Here is a 13,132-nt window from a genome sequence, read left to right as displayed (position 1 = left end):
GGCATGCATGGAGGACATGACAACACTAAACACTACTGCAGCATGCACTAATATATATATTATATATATATTATATATATATATATATATATACTATATACTTGGAAAGCTGAAGAAGAACATCGAGTGGGCCCGAATGAAATTCAAGCCTAGCAAATCTCGAAGCATCTCCATAATCAAGGGGGAGCTGAGAGACACAAGGTTCTACATCTGCGAAGACACAGTTCCAACGGTGTCTGAGCAGCCTGTCAAAAGCCTGGGCAGATGGTACAACGCAAGCCTAAAGGACAAACAACAAGTACAACAACTAAGGCAAGAGATTGCGAAGAGCCTGGATAACATTGATAAGACTCTATTGCCAGGGAAACTGAAGCTATGGTGCCTCCAATTTGGACTCCTCCCCCGGACAATGTGGCCACTCACTGTGTATGAAGTCCCAGTAACCACTGTGGAGAAGATGGAGCGAACCATCACTTCATATGCAAAAAAAGTGGCTTGGCATTCCACAATGTCTAAGTAACATCGGCCTCTACGGCAAAGAGATCCTGGAGCTACCTCTCACTAGTCTAACTGAGGAATACCAGTGTTCTAAATTTAGACTCTCGATGACACTGAAGGACTCCAGAGACAAGACCATCAGCACTGTTGCACCGCCCCTAGTAACTGGGCGGGGGTAGACACCATCCAATGCGGTGCAGCAAGCTACAGGAGCCCAGAGGCACAAAGACATCGTGGGAAAGGTCCAACAGGGAAGAGGAGGTTTCGGCTTGACTGCAAGAGAACCATCCTGGAAAAATGCTACAACATCAGAGCGGAGGTCGCTGGTGGTGAAGGAGGGGTGTCGCCAGGAGGAGGTCTTGAGGAGTGCGAAGGCTGTCCCTCTCGCCAAACAGGGGCAATGGATGCAGTGGGAAGGAGTGGAGATAAGCTGGAAGGAGCTATGGCAGATGGAAGCAAGTAAAATCAGCTTTATTATCAGAGCAACGTATGATGTGCTCCTATCACCAAAGAATCTCCATCAGTGGTATGGCGAGGATCCAATCTGTGCCCTCTGCCCAACCCCAGCAACCCTCAGACACATCATGACAGGATGTAAGACGAGCCTCACGCAGGGGAAATACACCTGGTCGCACAACCAGGTCCTCGAGAGCCTGGCATCAGCCCTGGAGAGCATACGTGGTGCCACAAAGAGCATCTAATCCCTTGAAGACGACAATGTTGGTCTGAGAGGGCGGGAAAACTCCCAAACAGCTTCCCGCCAAACCAGAAGTGGGACACCTATACCTGGCCCACGACTGGAAGATGCTGGCAGACATCGGCAAACAGCTAGTTTTCCGACCTGAGATTGCCTCTACCAACCTCAGGCCAGACTTGGTGCACTGGTCCCCTTCGGTGAAGACTGCTTACGTCATAGAGCTCACAGTCCCATGGGAGAACTCTGTGGAGGAGGCCTATGAACGTAAGAAGCTGCCCTTCTCAGAGCTAGCAGAAGAAGCGAGGCAGCGTGGCTGGAACACCAAAGTCTATCCAGTAGAAGTGGGATGCAGAGGATTTGAGGCGTCGTCTACCATCCGACTGCTGAGGGAACTCGGCAGCCATGGTCAGGCTCTGCGGAGGACCATCAGAGCAGTCTCAGAGGCAGCAGAAAGAAGCAGCCAGTGGATTTGGCTCAAGCGGAAGAGCCCCGGTCGGGCCCCAAAAACAGCAGTGTAACAGGGTGAATTTCGTGAACAGTTGAGCACGGGACACAAGCTGAGGACTGATCATCCTTCGGCGGGCTACCTTTGTTGAGGGTGTACAGTGTTTGAATGCCAAAACACCCAATGATGCAAGGGGACACTACTGAAGATGTGTCGCTTGTCCAATTGTCCTGGAATTTAACCCTGACCAAGTCTCATATCCCACAAATCACAAGAACACCCAACCCCCCCATACCCCCACGTTGTCTGTCTACCACTCTTAACAACAAGGACATCTTGAGTGAGTACTCTCCACATTTGGCACAAGGGACTGTTCAACATCTCGTCCTGTGTCTTTTTTGATTCTGCATATCATTTTATTTCGTTTATATTTACATCTAACACAATATCCCAACTCATATGGAAACGGGGTTTGTGTATGTGTGTGTATGTATATATATATATATACATATATATATATACATATATATATATATATATATATATATACACATATATATAGATATACACACATATATATATATATACATATATATATGTATATATACACATATATATATATATACACATATATATATATACACATATATATATATATACATATATATATATATATGTATATATATATATACATATATATATATATATATATATATATACCCAACGTATTTTTCGGACTATAAGTCGCATTTTTTTTCATAGTTTGGCCGGTGGTGCAACGTATACTCCGGAGCGACTTATGTGTGAAATTAACAACACATTGCCGTAAAATATCAAATAATATTATTTATCTAATTCGCTGAAGAGGCTCCACGGTGGCAGAGGGGTTAGTGCGTCTGCCTCACAATACGAAGTTCCTGCAGTCCTGGGTTCAAATCCAGGTTCGGGATCTTTCTGTGTGGAGTTTGCATGTTCTCCCCGTGAATGCGTGGGTTCCCTCCGGGTACTCCGGCTTCCTCCCAGTTCCAAAGACATGCAGCTGGGGATAGGTTGATTGGCAACACTAAATTGGCCCTAGTGTTTGAATGTGAGTGTGAATGTTGTCTGTCTATCTGTGTTGGCCCTGCGATGAGGTGGCGACTTGTCCAGGGTGTACCCCGCCTTCCGCCCGATTGTAGCTGAGATAGGCGCCAGCGCCCCCCGCGACCCCAAAAAGGGAATAAGCGGTAGAAAATGGATGGATGGATAATTCGCTGAAGAGACGCAGAAAATGTCAGGAATCGTCACACACACGTCAGCAATAGTCACATACACGTCAACCAATAAGAATGTGGCGGGGGAGGGTCATGGCAGAGGTGCATTGTGGGTCATGGAATGCTAACTGCTATATGCTCCTGCTGTAACTATTAAAATGGATCATTTCATCGTTGGCGGTAACTTATAAGAACTGAGAAGGGCTGAACAAAAAAGGCACCGAAAAGGAAATCATGTACTGCAGATTACACAATATCAAATAATATTATTCATCTCATTCGCGGAAGAGACCAAGAAAATGTCAGTAATTGTCACACACATGTCAGGAATCGTCACATACACGTCAACCAATAAGAATTTGGGGGGGTAAGGTCATGGCAAAAGTGCATTGTGGGTCATGGAATACTAACTGCTATATACTATATGCTACTGCCGTAGCTATTAAAATGGATCATTTCATTGTTGGCGGTAACTTATAAAAACTGAGAAGGGCTGAACAAAAATTGGACCTAAAAAAAAAATCATATATTGCAGATTACAAGATGGACGTAGTGAAATATGCAGCAGAAAACAACAAGAGGAGGCGGCGCATACCTTTGGAGTTGGCAGAGTTGTTTAGCAGCGACATCGAGGAACAAGATTTCATCAGATTTAAAGATTAGGAGTGACAGAATGTTTGGTAAACGTATAGCATGTTTTAAATGGTATAGTGTTTTGAATGACTCTTACCATAATATGTTACGTTAACATACCAGGCACCTTCTCAGTTCGTTATTTATGTGTCATATAACGTACACTTATTCAGCATGTTGTTCACTATTCTTTATTTTAAATTGCCTTTCAAATGTCTATTCTTAGTGTTGGATTTTATAAAATAAATCCATCCATCCATCCATCTTCTTCCGCTTATCCGAGGTCGGGTCGCGGGGGCAACAGCCTAAGCAGGGAAACCCAGACTTCCCTCTCCCCAGCCACTTCGTCTAGCTCTTCCCGGGGGATCCCGAGGCGTTCCCGGGCCAGCCGGGGGACATAGTCTTCCCAACGTGTCCTGGGTCTTCTCCGTGGCCTCCTACCGGTTGGACGTGCCCTAAACACCTCCCTAGGGAGGCGTTCGGGTGGCATCCTGACCAGATGCCCGAACCACCTCATCTGGCTCCTCTCGATGTGAAGGAGCAGCGGCTTTACTTTGAGTTCCTCCCGGATGGCAGAGCTTCTCACCCTATCTCTAAGGGAGAGCCCCGCCACACGGCGGAGGAAACTGATTTTGGCCGCTTGTAACCGTGATCTTATCCTTTCGATCATGACCCAAAGCTCATGACCATAGGTGAGGATGGGAACGTAGATCGACCGGTAAATTGAGAGCTTTGCCTTCCGGCTCAGCTCCTTCTTCACCACAACGGATCGGTACAACGTCCGCATTACTGAAGACGCCGCACCGATCCGCCTGTCGATCTCACGACCCACTCTTCCCCCACTCGTGAACAAGACTCCTAGGTACTTGAACTCCTCCACTTGGGGCAGGGTCTCCTCCCCAACCCGGAGATGGCATTCCACCCTTTTCCGGGCGAGAACCATGGACTCGGACTTGGAGGTGCTGATTCTCATTCCGGTCGCTTCACACTCGGCTGCGAACCGATCCAGTGAGAGCTGAAGATCCCGGTCAGATGAAGCCATCAGGACCACATCATCTGCAAAAAGCAGAGACCTAATCCTGCGGTCACCAAACCGGAACCCCTCAACGCCTTGACTGCGCCTAGAAATTTTGTCCCTAAAAGTTATGAACAGAATCAGTGACAAAGGACAGCCTTGGCGGAGTCCAACCCTCACTGAAAATGTGTTCGACTTACTGCCGGCAATGCGGACCAAGCTCTGGCACTGATCGTACAGGGAGCGGACCGCCACAATAAGACAGTCCGATACCCCATACTCTCTGAGCACTCCCCACAGGACTTCCTGAGGGACACGGTCGAATGCCTTCTCCAAGTCCACGAAGCACATGTAGACTGGTTGGGCAAACTCCCATGCACCCTCAAGAACCCTGCCGAGAGTATAGAGCTGGTCCACAGTTCCGCGACCAGGACGAAAACCACACTGTTCCTCCTGAATCCGAGGTTCGACTATCCGGCGTAGACCCCTCTCCAGTACACCTGAATAAACCTTACCGGGAAGGCTGAGGAGTGTGATCCCACGATAGTTGGAACACACCCTCCGGTCCCCCTTCTTAAAGAGAGGAACCACCACCCCGGTCTGCCAATCCAGAGGTACCGCCCCCGATGTCCACGCGATGCTGCAGAGTCTTGTCAACCAAGACAGCCCCACAGCATCCAGAGCCTTAAGGAACTCCGGGCGGATCTCATCTACCCCTGGGGCCTTGCCACCGAGGAGCTTTTTAACTACCTCAGTGACCTCAGCCCCAGAAATAGGAGAGTCCACCACAGATTCCCCAGGCACTGCTTCCTCATAGGAAGACGTGTTGGTGGGATTGAGGAGGTCTTCGAAGTACTCCTTCCACCTATCCACAACATCTGCAGTCGAGGTCAGCAGAACACCATCCGCACCATACACGGTGTTGATAGTGCACTGCTTCCCCTTCCTGAGGCGGCGGACGGTGGTCCAGAATCGCATCGAAGGCGTCCGGAAGTCGTTTTCCATGGCTTCCCCGAACTCCTCCCATGTTCGAGTTTTTGCCTCAGCGACCGCTGAAGCTGCACACCGCTTGGCCTGTCGGTACCTGTCCACTGCCTCCGGAGTCCTATGAGCCAAAAGGACCCGATAGGGCTCCTTCTTCAGCTTGACGGCATCCCTCATCGCTGGTGTCCACCAAGGGGTTTTAGGATTGCCGCCCCGACAAGCACCAACTACCTTGCGGCCACAGCTCCGATCAGCCGCCTCAACAATAGAGGTGCGGAACATGGTCCACTCGGACTCAATGTCCAGCACCTCCCTCGTGACATGTTCAAAGTTCTTCCGGAGGTGGGAATTGAAACTTTCTCTGACAGGAGACTCTGCCAGATGTTCCCAGCAGACCCTCACAATGCGTTTGGGCCTCCCAGGTCTGTCCGGCATCCTCCCCCACCATCGCAGCCAACTCACCACCAGGTGGTGATCGGTAGAAAGCTCCGCCCCTCTCTTCACCCGAGTTTCCAAAACATAAGGCCGCAAATCCGATGACACAACTACAAAGTCGATCATGGAACTGCGGCCTAGGGTGTCCTGGTGCCAAGTGCACATATGGACACCCTTATGTTTGAACATGGTGTTTGTTATGGACAAACTGTGACGAGCACAAAAGTCCAATAACAAAACACCACTCGGGTTCAGATCCGGGCGGCCATTCTTCCCAATCACGCCTCTCCAGGTTTCACTGTCGTTGCCAACGTGAGCGTTGAAGTCCCCCAGTAGGACAAGGGGGAGCACTTTCCAGTACTGCCTCGAGTGCTCCCAAAAAGGGTGGGTACTCTGAACTGCTGTTTGGTGCGTAAGCACAAACAACAGTCAGAACCCGTCCCCCCACCCGAAGGCGGAGGGAGGCTACCCTTTCGTCCACCGGGTTAAACTCCAACGTGCAGGCTTTGAGCCGGGGGGCAACAAGAATTGCCACCCCAGCCCGTCGCCTCTCACTGCCGGCAACGCCAGAGTGGAAGAGGGTCCAGTCCCTCTCGAGAGAACTGGTTCCAGAGCCCTTGCTGTGCGTCGAAGTGAGTCCGACTATATCCAGCCGGAACTTCTCAACTTCGCGCACTAGCTCAGGCTCTTTCCCCCCCCGTGAGGTGACGTTCCACGTCCCAAGAGCTAGCTTCTCTAGCCGAGGATCGGACCGCCAAGTGCCCTGCCTTCGGCTGCCGCCCAGCTCATATTGCACCCGACCTCTATGGCCCCTGGTATGGGTGGTGAGCCCATTGGAGGGGTGACCCACGTTGCCTCTTCGGGCTGTGCCCGGCCGGGCCCCATGGGAACAGGCGCTCGCCATCGTGCCCCACCTCCGGGCCTGGCTCCAGAGGGAGGCCCCGGTGACCCGCGTCCGGGCGAGGGAAATCTGGGTCTATGTTTTTTCTTCTTCATAAAGGTCTTCGAACTGCTCTTTGTCTGATCCCTCACCTAGAACCTGTTTGCCTTGGGAGACCCTACCAGGCCCGGACAACATAGCTCCTAGGATCATTGGGACACGCAAACTACTCTACCACGATAAGGTGGCAGCTCAGAGAGGAGTTATAAAAAATATATAAAATAATATATATAAAATAAATCTCCCCCAAAAATGCGACTTATACTCCAGTGAGACATGTTTTTTCCTTCTTTAATATGCATTTTCGGCCGGTGCGACGTATACTCCGGAGCGACTTAGAATCCGAAAAATACGGTATATACAGTGGGGCAAAAAAGTATTTAGTCAGCCACCAATTGTGCAAGTTCTCCCACTTAAAATGATGACAGAGGTGTGTAATTTTCATCATAAGTACACTTCAACTGTGAGAGACAGAATGTAAAAAAAATAAAAATCCAGGAATTCATTTTGTAGAAATTTTTAAGAATTTATTTGTAAATTATGGTGCAAAATAAGTATTTGGTCAATAACAAAAATTCAACTCAATAATTTGTAATATAACCTTTGTTGGCAATAACAGAGGTCAAATGATTACTATAGGTTTTTACCAGATTTGCACACACAGTAGCTGGCATTTTGGCCCATTCCTCTATGCAGATCTTCTCGAGAGCAGTGATGTTTTGGGGCTGTCGCCGAGCAACACGGACTTTTAACTCCTTCCACAGATTTTCTATGTGGTTGAGGTCTGGAGACTTGCTAGGCCACTCCAGGACTTTCAAATGCTTCTTACGGAGCGACTCCTTGGTTGCCCGGGCGGTCTGTTTGGGATCATTGTCATGCTGGAAGACCCAGCCACGTTTCATCTTCAAAGCTCTCACTGATGAAAGGATGTTTTGGCTCAAAATCTCACGATACATGGCCCCATTTATTATTTCCTTAACACGGATCAGTCGTCCTGTCCCCTTAGCAGAAAAACAGCCCCAAAGCATGATGTTTCCACCCCCATGCTTCACAGTAGGTGTGGTGTTCTTGGGATGCAACTCAGTATTCTTCTTCCTCCAAACACGACGAGTTGAGTTTATACCAAAAAGTTATACTTTGGTTTCATCTGACCACATGACATTCTCCCAATCCTCTGCTGTATCATCCATGTGCTCTAGGGACGGCGTGGCGCAGTGGAGAGAGTGGCCGTGCGCAACCCGAGCGTCCCTGGTTCAATTCCCGCCTAGTACCAACCTCGTCACGTCCGTTGTGTCCTGAGCAAGACACTTCACCCTTGCTCCTGTTGGGTGCTGGTTGGCGCCTTGCATGGCAGCTCCCTCCATCAGTGTGTGAATGTGTGTGTGAATGGGTAAATGTGGAAGTAGTGTCAAAGCGCTTTGAGTACCTTGAAGGTAGAAAAGCGCTATACAAGTACAACCCATCTATTTATTTATTTATTTATCTCTTTGGCAAACTTCAGACGCGCCTAGACATGCACTAGCTTAAGCAGGGGGACACGTCTGGCACTGAAGGATTTGATTCCCTGTCGGCGTAGTGTGTTACTGATGGTAACCTTTGTTACGTTGGTCCCAGCTCTCTGCAGGTCCTTCACCAGGTCCCCCCGTGTGGTTCTGGGATTTTTGCTCAACGTTCTCATGATCATTTTGACCCCACCGGATGAAATTTTGCGTGGAGCCCCAGATCGAGGGAGATTATCAGTGGTCTTGTATTTTCTGATTATTGCTCCCACACCAAGCTGCTTGCCTATTGTAGATTTACTCTTCCCAGTCTGGTGCAGGTCTACAATTCTTTTCCTGGTGTCTTTCAACAGTTCTTTGGTCTTGGCCATAGTGGAGTTTGGAGTCTGACTGTTTGAGGCTGTGGACAGGTGTCTTTTATACAGATAACGAGTTCAAACAGGTTCCATTAATAAAGGGAACGAGTGGAGGACAGAAGAGCTTCTTAAAGAAGAAGTTACAGGTCTGTGAGAGTCAGAGATCTTCCTTGTTTGAAGTGACCAATTACTTATTTTCCACCATAATTTACAAATAAAATCTTGAAAATTCCTACAATGTGAGTTCCTGGATTTTTTTTTTCACATTCTGTCTCTCACAGTTGAAGTGTACCTATGATGAAAATTACAGACCTCTGTCATCATTTTAAGTGGGAGAACTTGCACAATCGGTGGCTGACTAAATACTTTTTTGCCCCACTGTATATAATCCATCCATGTAGGACGGTCATCACGCCTCTTTCTGTATATAACAATCCATAAATGTGACTATAACATTTCAGATATCTGTACAGTCATCTAGCCATCTATATGTCAAACTATGCACTTATTCACTGTATATTTCTGTACATAATGTAATTCTGCACTTGCTGCTCATTGCACTTCTAGTTAGGTGCCGAACTAGAAAAAATACAAAAAAAAATAAAAATTAATTTGAACAAAATAATAAGACCAATAAAAGAACAGGCTTGGAAAAGGATAACAATAAAAAACAAATGCAAAGACGACAAATTAAAATAAAAACTACATTAAAAGCTGCAACATGAGTTTTATATTGTGCTTGCTTTTCAGAATCGTTCAGTTCAGTAAGTTTAAGTGTGTAAAAAAAGTGTACCAACAAAAAATTATGTCTGCTGTTGCACCCACCTTGCAGCGGTCTTCCTCTGAGGCCAACTGCAGCTTCAGGTTGTCATTAACCTTTAGTTGCTCCTTATATTTCACCTCCATCTTGGCGAGTTCATCCGCAAACATGCAGCTCCGCTCCTTCTCCTCCTTAAGAGCAAAGGGAGGTGAACAACTGCTTTGTAGGTAACAGCACTGGATACGAAAAAGTAGGTTTTGTTACCAACAACATCTGTTTGTATTTCCTGTATTTATCATTCCTGTCGAAAACATCTCTACTGATGCCTTTCAGCTTCTCCTGGATGATGGCCTCCAGCAAGGGAACTTCAGAACCAGGACTCCCTGTGAGGACCATGATGGCTTATTAAATAACCAAACAAGAGTATGTAGTGCATTTTATAATACCTGGCACAGATGTGTCTGGACTAACTGATGCAGGCACAGTCATCAGCTCTTGTGTTGAGCCTCTCTTCTGCTCCTAAAAAAAGATCCAACAAAAGGTGAACAAAGTGCAAACTGCACTATGCAGTGTTGCTTAGTGGACCCACCCCTTGCTGCTCAGACAGTTTCAGCACTTGCTTTTGCAGTCGTGTACACTCCTTGTATTTCTCTTTGTAATGCTCTGCTGCCATGTGCAGCCGCAGCTTCAGGTCCTCCACCTCTCTCTGAAGCTCTGCTACAAGAGCTGGGTCTGTGCCACACAAATCTTCCTCTGCTTTGGCCTGTAGGTGACAGTGAATTGACAAAATGTGGACACCCCAGAAGTTTGCATGTGTTTTAATATACGCAATCCTATAGTAGATCAGGCCCTTTTTGTTTTATTCTGCTTATATTATTTGAGTAGTAGCCGGTGAACTTATTTTTTCACTTGAATCATAGCTATTAATTTTTTTTGCATTGGGAATAACTATTTAGGGTCGACCGGCACCACTCAAAGTTTTATTTTTTCCAAAAAAGCATTGACTTACGGCTTCATGTTTGGCCTCTGCCTTCATCTGCTCTACCAGGCTCTGCAGGCGATCACAGTGAGCCTGAGCCTCGGCTTTGGCCTGACGTAGAGCATCCGCTTCCAGCTTCATATGGTACAATTCGGACATGGTGCGGTCGCGGGTGCTAGACGCATCCCTCAGTTCGGCGGCCAACAGAGAGGACTGCTGCTGGTTGGCTTGGAGTTGCTCCTCTTTCTGCCGCAGTTGTTCTTTCAGGGCTTTCAGATCTCCCTGTTTCATCAATTAACACGTTGTAGGCAAAAAGGCACTTTTAATTTTTTTTTTTTTCAAATCATCTCTCGGTTGATTACCAAATGAGAAACCTTGGCCATGATTTCTCTGTACTGATTCTCCTTCTCTGTAAGGCACATCTGCAGGTGTTCCACTTCCTCTTTACACTGAGCAATGCACATCTGCAGGTGTTCCACTTCCTCTTTACACTGTGCAATGGTGTTGTCTTTGTTTACATCCACCGACTTTAGCTTCTGCAGCGCCGCACTTAGCTTAGTGTTCTCCAACTCACGGTTTTTCAGGTGAATCTGATACAAACACACATAAGCGAGAGCTCATTAATCACCATAAAAGGCACATTTATGCAATAACAATCAGGTAATAAAGAGACAATCAAAATAAATGTGCAATGACTTTAATGACAGAACAGAATGATATGAGAAAAAAAAAGCCCTTCCAAAGTTAAATTACTAATGTTTTTTTTTTTACCATTTCCGTGATAAATGTGTAGTTTGTGGCCGTCTTATTTCCTGTGCAGTCCCCACCACAACAAAGATGCAAAAACACAAAACACTTCTTAAATAGGCTAGCCAACTTTAGACTGCATGTTTGGGGAAAAGTGTGCAAAAATAATCATAGTAATTAAAAAAAAGGTTCAAAACAGAAACAGGAAACTCTGGTAAAGTGGACCTCCCTTTTTAAACTATGTAATAATTTAAAAAAAAAGCTGTAAATCTGGGATGACATAAAGCTGCCACTGAACATAGTTGTCAAGTGAACCGCTGCCAACCTAATTGAGAAAATGATTATGTGACATGAGAGCTAATTCCTGCCATATTCTGGAACTTTAGCATTGCAATGCAATGCTGCTTTTAACCTTTGAAGTAACAACAAAATGACCAGGAAGGAGCAGCATTATCCCAATAAAGCACATAAAACTAAGAAACACATTAAACTACCAGGACAGCATTACCTTGTAAAGTTCCTTCTCATCCCTTTCATTTTTTAATTGAGACTCGAGATTTTCCTTCTCTGTAGTGAGCTTCTTCATTCGATCCTTCAGGCTACAAAACACATCATCAATACGGTTACTAATTTGATACAAATGTCATTTTTATGACCAATTGCAAACAGAAAAAGCTGGTGGAAAATTTTATTTTCACCTACAGGAACTGTCCTTTCATGAAAAATTACAACTAACAAAATTAAGTCTGCATCATACTGTCGGGTTTTTATGCTTCAGGATGTGGAGTTTCTACCAGTATCGGAGATATTTGTCTTTTGTAACCGATTTTAATGCAGCTGTGTCCTTGTTTACATGGCTAAACAATGTACTCATGGGAATTCCTTCAAAAGGGAATGCAGACTCAGTAAGACACTATTACATTTTCCGAAGCCTTGTTACACACATGCAGGAAGTGTGTGTGTGAATTTGAGGAGTATGTGTGTGTCCTGCCAGAACACCGTCTCAAACGTGCTGTTTATTTAAATTGTCAAAGATATACTTCGATTTATAATATACTATGCACGCACACACGCACGCACGCACGCAAGCACGCACGCACACGCACGCACACGCACACACACCGAACAGGATAACACAAAAAGTTAATTATTAAAGCTTCAAGGTAGGGATGTTCCGAACAGGGATTTATGCTGCCGATTCCGATCATCCTTGAGTGAGTTTGGCCAATACCAATACCCATCACATTTACTGTACATTTTTCTACTTATTTATAGTGGGTACTATTGGCACCTTAAAACTATCAGCACACTATTTAAAGGCCTACTGAAATGAGATTTTTTATTTAGACGGGGATAGCAGGTCCATTCTATGTGTCATACTTGATCATTTTGCGATATTGCCATATTTTTGCTGAAAGGATTTAGCAGAGAACATCGACGATAAAGTTTGCAACTTTTGGTGCTGATAAAAAAGCCTTGCCTTTACCGGAAGTCGCAGACAATGACGTCACAAGGGTGAGGGCTCCTCACGTCCTCACATTGTTTATAATGGGAGCCTCAAGCAGCAAGAGCTATTCGGACCAAGAAAACGACAATTTCCAAATTAATTTGAGCGAGGATGAAAGATTTGTGGATGATGATATTGATAGCGAAAGACTAGAAAAAAAATAAATAAATAAAATAAAGTTAAAAAAAAAAAAAAGGCGATTGCATTGGGAAGGATTCAGATGTTTTTAGACACATTTACTAGGATAACTCTGGGAAATCCCTTATCTTTCTATTGTGTTGCTAGTTTTTTAGTGAGATTAAATAGTACCTGATAGTCGGAGGGGTGTGTCCACAAGTGTCTTGAGGCCAGTGTCTGAGGGAAGTCACGGCAGATACAAGGACG

General features: G+C 45.9%; 1 protein-coding gene across 2 annotated transcripts in view; it reads right to left on the bottom strand.

The window, feature by feature from the left end:
• Positions 1-13,132, bottom strand: part of tax1bp1b (Tax1 (human T-cell leukemia virus type I) binding protein 1b) — a 60,729-nt gene that overhangs the window by 17,446 nt on the left and 30,151 nt on the right. For both annotated transcript variants that reach the window (XM_061915845.1, XM_061915847.1), the window contains exons 7-13: positions 11,750-11,840; positions 10,857-11,084; positions 10,525-10,776; positions 10,105-10,278; positions 9,962-10,034; positions 9,780-9,898; positions 9,581-9,706 (exon numbers count right to left, since the gene is read on the bottom strand). In XM_061915845.1, the coding sequence (XP_061771829.1) occupies positions 9,581-9,706; positions 9,780-9,898; positions 9,962-10,034; positions 10,105-10,278; positions 10,525-10,776; positions 10,857-11,084; positions 11,750-11,840 (1,063 nt within the window). The remainder of the gene's footprint in view (positions 1-9,580; positions 9,707-9,779; positions 9,899-9,961; positions 10,035-10,104; positions 10,279-10,524; positions 10,777-10,856; positions 11,085-11,749; positions 11,841-13,132) is intronic.

This window comes from Nerophis ophidion, linkage group LG11 (genome assembly GCF_033978795.1).
Source record: "Nerophis ophidion isolate RoL-2023_Sa linkage group LG11, RoL_Noph_v1.0, whole genome shotgun sequence".
Taxonomy (NCBI): Eukaryota; Metazoa; Chordata; class Actinopteri; order Syngnathiformes; family Syngnathidae; genus Nerophis; species Nerophis ophidion.
The sequence above is the reverse complement of the archived record's forward strand: the minus strand, read 5'-3'. Positions and strand labels throughout refer to the sequence as shown.